Consider the following 7,666-nt stretch of genomic DNA (forward strand, 5'->3'; position numbering starts at 1 on the left):
TGTATCCTTCAAGAAAATGTTGAGGATTGCATATGTGCTAACATAAAAGGAAACTTCAGAACTCTGTTTACGTTTTATGCTTTCTGTTACCTGTCAGACTTGTAATTATGTCCTAACCTTTTAATAGGAAATCCTGGAAGGAAGCGGCTACTGCCAGTGGTGGGGGAGGGTAGCTCCGTAAACAGGTTGGGCTGGTGTGACCACACTGAGAGGAAGAACTTTCAGACCTGCTCACATGTAGTGCACAGTGATCCAGTGGTCTACCTTTTATATCTGTCCTCTAGCACCAGAGTTAGTATGAGAAACAAGTATCTGTAATACTTCTCTATGTATATCCATACCTCACTGTAAAAATGTGGCTTTGGGGGACTAAAGATAGGTGTTGTGTGGAACGAGTTCTGTCTCTAAAAGTAGAACTTCTGAACTGAACCTTTTCCAAAGCAGCCAGAGAAAATATACATGAGCGCTGATAAAGATTCAGTAAACGGATCGTTGCTTTTTGCTTTTTGATAGACAGAAGGTGCTAGTTGAGACCTTTGCCCACAGGTTAGCAACAAGCATGGTACCCGCTTCTGATGATTCTCTGAGGAGTCAGGCTGACCCTAACCAGAAGGAAGGATTATAAAACACTCACGTAGCACCAGGCTAATAGAAAGTCAAAGAGCAAGTTTGGCCTAAATTGTTTCATTTTATTCCACTTTCTGGGGAAGCATTAATTTGCTTCGTTCTTTCTTTCACCAGACCTTCTCTGAGCGGCTGCTGGGAAATTTCTCATTAGCAGTTCCGATCTTTGTTGCCCTCTCCTGTTTTGGCTCCATGAACGGTGGTGTGTTCGCTGTCTCCAGGTGAGCGAGTTCACGTATTTTCAGAAACACATTTCTGTTTTTGAGATTGGATGTGATAAGGATAACTTTTAAAGCAAAAAGCAATAATGCCTCTAAACCTGTTGTTTTTAAAGGGATATGCAAGTTTGTCATGGATTCAAGAGCAGCGTGTTTGATTCTGGCCAGTAGAGGGCGCTGCGTGCCTACTCATCGCCTGCTCTGAGCCAGGCATGTGGCACTTTCTATAGTACAACAGAGCCTAACAACAGCCTTTCATTTCTAGTGATAAAGCCTTTGGTTTTCCGAAGGTACCATAAAAAAGAAGAGTGAAGTAGAAAACAGAAATCATCATTGCACCATCTGTACCTCTTTTGCTTTGTTGGATGCTACAGAATCTCTTTTCATTAAGATTTAAATCCAATCTGATAACTACCGATTCTACATGTATATACACGTGTGTCCATATGCATGTGTGTTGGATGGATTGACACTAGAAATCTAGAACTGAATTTGCCAACAGTTGCTCACTGTTGTGCGAAGAGCTGTGCAGTCAGATATCGTTACTGTTTTTCCTCAAAGCATAATGATAATGAGGCTTGTTGGCAGATACTATACATCTTGACTTCAGAATTCTTACGACAAAGCCAGGCATATCTGCAAAGTACAATCCAAGTGACCAGATAAGAAATGCCAAGATGTCTGGTCTGAGAAATATGCAAATTTCTCCTGAGATTTTTGGGATAGTTTTCCCTTTCAGAGAATCGACTGTCCAGTCAACTCCACCCACATTCTTCTCGCTTCAGGTTATTCTATGTTGCATCTCGAGAGGGCCATCTTCCTGAAATCCTCTCCATGATCCATGTCCGGAAGCACACTCCTCTGCCAGCTGTTATTGTTTTGGTAATGATATTAACAAATATATCTAGATATAACCTCAAAGCACAGGTTAGAAAAGGGGATTCACATAGACTACTAGAGCCTTGCCGCCTCCCCTTCGCTCATTGCTCAGGTGGCTTTCGGCATACTATGTTTGAGAGGCCAGAAATTTTGTCATTGGTTCCTTTGACTAAGTGTTTCTGATGAGCATGACCCTTGGCACCTCTGTTTGACCTTTCCAGAAATGTATAAGATGTAAGGAGAGAAAAGAACTGTGGTCCCTCTGTCAGAGAACTTCAAAGAAAAGCCAAAGGGAAAAGTTCCAAGAAAACAGTCTCAACTATTTCAAGTCCAGTTAAAACTAGACTGTGCAAAAATACTCTGATATCTCATACTAGCTCCCTTTACAATGAAATACACACAAAATAATTCAAAGAATTGATGAAATCCTGAACAGTGAAATGATTCTCCAATTATAAGTGAGACATTTGAAAGCAAACCTTACAGGAAAGAAAGAAAAAAATCCCCAAATGTAAATTGAAGCCACATAATTCTCTATGCAGGGAACAATATTTGTGAAATGAGGGCTACAAAAGACTGTAAAAGGTGCAAAATCTTCAAATATCCATGTGCAATGTTTAGTCATTTTTACTTCTGATTTTTGTAACATTTTTCCCAGCTGAAACATGCTGACAGGAGCACCCTAGGATGCACTGAGCATTTTCCCCCTCCATGTATTTAATTTGTTTCAAAATGTTTCCTTGAAATTTCTTTTAAAGTACGCACACACTCTGGAGTTTGTTAGCATCACTTGTGGGAACAGAATGTATTATTCCATGAAAAGGGTTTTCATCTGGAAGCTCTGCTATCAGTCATGCCGTCCTTGGCACAGGCAGCTGCAGAGGCTTGGGCTGCTGTTCTCTGAGCTTCATTCTTAACCATGTCTTGAGGGTCACAAGGCAGCTAGCACAAGGGGACAGTCAGTGCAGAGCAGGAAAAGGTGAGTGTTTTGCATTCAGAAGCCAACACATGGCTCTTTCATAGGTTTAGGTTCTAAGAGCAGCTCAAAAAGCACTTGAAGATATTCCTTTGAATTTCCAGTGGGGTGTGCATTTAGTATTTATGACTGGTTACTTACTAATTATCTATTCAACATGGATTTTTAAATGATTGAATGTTATGTCTTTTATTCTTTGAAATATTGTTGGGGACAAGGTGATAGTTTAGTTGGTAAAGCACTTGCCTTGCAAGCATGAGAACCTGAGTTTCGTTCCCAGGACGAAAAAAGCAGTGTGGTGACTTGTGCTTGAGATCCCTGTGCAAGGGACGAGGGACAGGAGGATCCCTGGAGATCCTTGGCCCATCAGCCTCGCCTACTTGACCAGTAGTAGATCAGTGAGAGACCCTGTCTGAAAGCACCTGAGGAACAACAGGATAAGGAAAAACATCTGAGGCTGACTTCTGACCTTAAACATGCATACATGCACATATATGTGCAAGACTGACTTCTGGCCTTAAATATGCATGCATGTACATATATGTGCATTGACACCATGTGTACCTGTACATGGAGAAACACATACACAAGAAACAAAAAAACAACAATGAAAAAGGAAGCACATGGTTTTCTCCCCAGTGCTAAAGAAACTATTAAACTAACAAAAAAATACATCCACGTAAAAGGTCACCATAAAGGATGATGATGATGGCACTCTCCCTCTGTGACTGCTGGAAAGGGAGCATAAGAGTAGATGTGGAAAAGATGTTAGTGGGATCTAGGTTTTGATCCTGATGATAGTTTTGATATAGTCAATTTGAAGATAACAGTAGTAATGTGCAGTAATGTTATTGTTTGATATCACCTATGTCCCCCCTAAATATTTCATCTGGTTTGTGTCCCTCCCCCCAGCATCCTTTGACAATGATAATGCTCTTCTCTGGAGACCTCTACAGTCTTCTGAATTTCCTCAGTTTTGCCAGGTGGCTTTTTATTGGGCTGGCAGTTGCTGGGCTGATTTATCTTCGATACAAACGCCCAGATATGCATCGTCCTTTCAAGGTAACCTCAGCAATCTTGATGGGTTTACATAAATCTTTCTCCTAATACCTAGTCTTCCCTTTGTCATAACTTGATGGTGAGGAGATTGGGAAGGGGGGGGAAGTGTTTTGTGGAGTATAATGTTTAACTCTTACAGGGAGTACCTCTTGTTGCACATCCCTGAGGAAAAGTCTGTCAATTTTTAAATGTGAAAGACTGAATTTTGGCACATATTTGGAAAGAGATAGTATTAAAGGAAGTTCTTGTGTTGGGTTTTCTTGAATGGCTCCAGTGCTCTGATGCGTTCAGAGTGTGGGATACCTCTATCTGTCTTCATACTAAATAGTTACGAGCAGCTGGGCTGTGAGAGAGCAGGTGCTTTATTAATTAAAACTCTGAAAAGGACGCTGCTTTACAGAACAGGTATGCTAAATACGTGTTGTGATTTGTTTACATTGTTCTTTTTTTGCACACTCTAAGAAAAAGAAATATGAGGGAGAAAGGAGTGTGCCCCAGATAAGGTGACCATTTACTCTAAGCAACATTTCCTTTTGGGAGGGCTGAAGAGCAGGCTTGCCATCTCCTCTACCTCTGATCTTCGTGGGTTGACTGGACCTCGTGATCTATTTTCTTTTAAGAAATAGCACAGATAATGCTGTCAGTCATGTTGTCAGAATGTGTTTCCAATTATATTCATTGCCTCATGCTTGCAGCATCTTTATTAGCGGTTGAATAGGAGTTGGCCTGCTTTATTCCTGTCCGGCCGTATTGTGAATCTCAACAGGAAATCAATATTCACTGAAAGGCTTTAACATGTAGTAAGCCTCCAGTGCTCTTGACGCTACAGGAAAGTGGATTCTAATCATAATTATTAAAGAACCGATCTTTTAAGATGAAAAACATAAATCATAATGGTACTTCACTAGTAACATGATTTGAATAGACCATCTCTCAGGAAACACTCTTGCTTAGCCTTAGATTTGTCTTTACTCAAAGATTTAATAACAAGGTCAGTTAAAGTTAAGAAACTATGCTTGATATGCGCTCTATGCTGCATGAAGTGATTTTGTTGCTAAGTTGGTTGTTGCCTATGACTCAGTCATGTGACTGAAGCTTCTCACATGCTCACATGACAGATGGGCTCACCATAGAATGCCCTCTATCCCTTGTCACTTGACCTTGTGTGAAGCTGTTTTCTTCTGTGCTGTGTTGCAGGTGCCACTCTTTATCCCAGCATTGTTTTCCTTTACATGCCTCTTCATGGTTGCGCTTTCCCTGTACTCAGACCCATTTAGCACTGGGATGGGCTTCCTCATCACTCTGACTGGGGTCCCTGCCTACTATCTCTTCATTATATGGGACAAGAAACCCAAGTGGTTTAGACGAATATCAGGTAAGACTTTTAAGAATTTTGGACCTGATGAGAGACTGTGTTGTAGAAACCCATGTAAGCACACATATTGCCAATGCATATCTTAAAATTTAAAGGTAGAAGTGGCACAATTGTTAGTTGAAGTTGCTGCATTTTATTTTTTAATGGTTTATTAAAATTTTATTTTTTATTGAGTTTTTGTGATTTTCATACAATATTGTTTGATGTTATTTAGACACCCTCCCATCCACCCTCTAAGTTACTGCATTTTCATTGGGACTGTGAGGAGAAAGACAGGAACAACAATAGGATACTGTCATTGAATCCTGTCAGGTGTTTTCTTTGGGCTGTTTTAATCAGTGGCATTCTTGAGACCACGTGTTGGGTAGAATTAGATCGCTTTGTAAATGACCTAACCACTCTTCTGAATCCTTTGGTAACATAATTATTGTTCTTCTGCACAGAATACAGTTTAATGACTCTATATCATAACATTGACTGGACAAATGACTTAAGATTTGTTGGGGACTTAGTGGAAGCCTGAAAATGTCTTAATTATCATGTTATAATATCTGCTTGTTAGGAATGATGAGTAACAGAGGGTTCTAATAACAGCAAAAAAAACAAAACAAAACAAACAAACAAAACAAAACACAAAAAAACAACCAACGTAGAGAAGAATAACAGCTCCCATTTACTGTGTGGGTTTTATGGGTTTGCACACACATGACTATTTTACTCCTAACTGCATTCTGAAGTAGAAAGGCCATTGCTCCCATTGTACATTTTGAGTTATGGCATGGGAGAATTCATGTCACTGGTTCCAAGTCATACAGATGTGAAATACAAGAGCTAGAACTTAAACTCGGGCAGTTTGGGTTTGAAAAAGTCATCTTGGACACTGTGAGAGTGGAGAAGAAAAGGCTGACTGAACCTGAGGACAGAGAGAGGAGTTGGGTGTTTTCTACAGAGACACCAGTGAGAGTCAAAGAAAGCCTGAATGCAGGCCTGAGAGAAGTTAAAGGTACTGTGGAGGAAACCTAGCTGAGCTTGGTGGCCAGTTAAAGTGGGAAGGAGAAAATCAATCAGATCACTAGGTTGGAAGCATGCTTTGGAATAGCCTCTGTCCCAGGGCTGTCCTGAGCTTTCCCCAGCTTCATCATCTCAGATCAATTCTCTGTAAGACCCACATGTGAGGGGTTGTTATTCCCATACAGGTGAGGAAGCCAAGGCTCAGCAAGAGGGAGAATTTATGATTGAGTATATAGAGATTTTAGTCTTACAACTGGGATTTGAACTCATACCTGTTGGATTTTGAAGATCCTTTGTGTTAGTTTTGAACTATGACAAAATATCAGACTAAAAACACCTTAAAGGGGTGGGGAGTATATTTGGCTCATGGTTTCAAAGGCTTTAGCCTATGCCTCTTCATAGTCGCACTTTGCATTTCTCAAACCCATCTAGTCCTGTGGCTGGCTTCATTTTCTCTCTGACAGGGCTGGCTCTAATAGTTTGGGGACCAGGGAGCCCCTGGTGAGGCAAAGCTTCTGGCTTCACAGTATCCAGGAAGCAGAGAGACCCACAGAGCAAGAGACCAAGCTAGAGAAATACCTTTCTAATGCACACACCAGGCATCTATTCCTTTCAAATGAGCCCAGTTTCCAGTGGCCCATTCAGTTAAAAACTCATCAGTGGATCCATTAATGAGACTTGTAGTCTAGTTATCTAGTAGCCCACAATATATGAAGGGAACCTGAGCCAAAATAATTTTTCCACCTTTAAGTTGTTTCTAATCTGATATTTTGTCATAGTGACTTGTGGTAGGAGAGAGACGTTAGGTAGAATAAAATATGTCAGAAAAGCAGACAGATATGTTCTTGCTGATATGTTTCGTCAATTTTGAATATGGACCCTCTCTGTTTGTATTTTTTTTTCTTAATTTACTTAGTTTACAGTGGTTAGTTTTGAAATCCCAGTTAAAAATCCAGGGCCCTTTATGAGGAATTTTTCAGTAGGTAATATGAGTGCTGGTAGAAAACAAAGAAGAAAAGGAGACAAAAGACATAGTGTCGGATCTCTAATACATTTCAGGAACTCATCTAGAAACCAGTCATTTAAACAGTTTTGCTACATTTCTTTATTAGCTTTTAACTGGCATTTTATATCTTCAGATAGTCTACCACTATTTCTACAGGGATTTTACTTTCTAGCTGGCAACAGTATTTCTCAAAACAATGTTGCTTGATAAGTTAGGATTTTTAAGGCTAACACAGACACACCGATTGAGCATTTACTCTCTATTTCTTATTAAAACCGCATTTACTTTTTTATAGAACATGTTTAGTTAGGTTTTCTCTGTTGGAGACACTGTCAATCTTCTGACAAGAGAGGAAGTTTTGTTAAAAATATTCATATTAGGCCAGACATGGTGGCTCACGCCTTTAATCCCAGCACTCAAGAGGCAGAGGCAGGCGGGATCTCTGTGAGTTCAAGGCCAGCCTGGTCTACATGGTGAGTTCCAGGCCAGCTGGGGCTACAGGGAGACCCTGTCTCAAA

At 40.4% G+C, this 7,666-nt stretch overlaps 1 protein-coding gene across 1 annotated transcript in view; it reads left to right on the forward strand.

Moving 5' to 3' along the window:
* Positions 1–7,666, forward strand: part of Slc7a11 (solute carrier family 7 member 11) — a 74,954-nt gene that overhangs the window by 60,054 nt on the left and 7,234 nt on the right. Inside the window, 4 exon segments of the mRNA XM_008837821.2 lie at positions 663–845; positions 1,628–1,724; positions 3,610–3,759; positions 4,954–5,131. Of these exon segments, the coding sequence (XP_008836043.1) occupies positions 663–845; positions 1,628–1,724; positions 3,610–3,759; positions 4,954–5,131 (608 nt within the window).

The sequence above is a fragment of the Nannospalax galili genome, unplaced genomic scaffold, assembly GCF_000622305.1.
Source record: "Nannospalax galili isolate Female #2095 unplaced genomic scaffold, S.galili_v1.0 scaffold96, whole genome shotgun sequence".
Lineage (NCBI taxonomy): Eukaryota > Metazoa > Chordata > Mammalia > Rodentia > Spalacidae > Nannospalax > Nannospalax galili.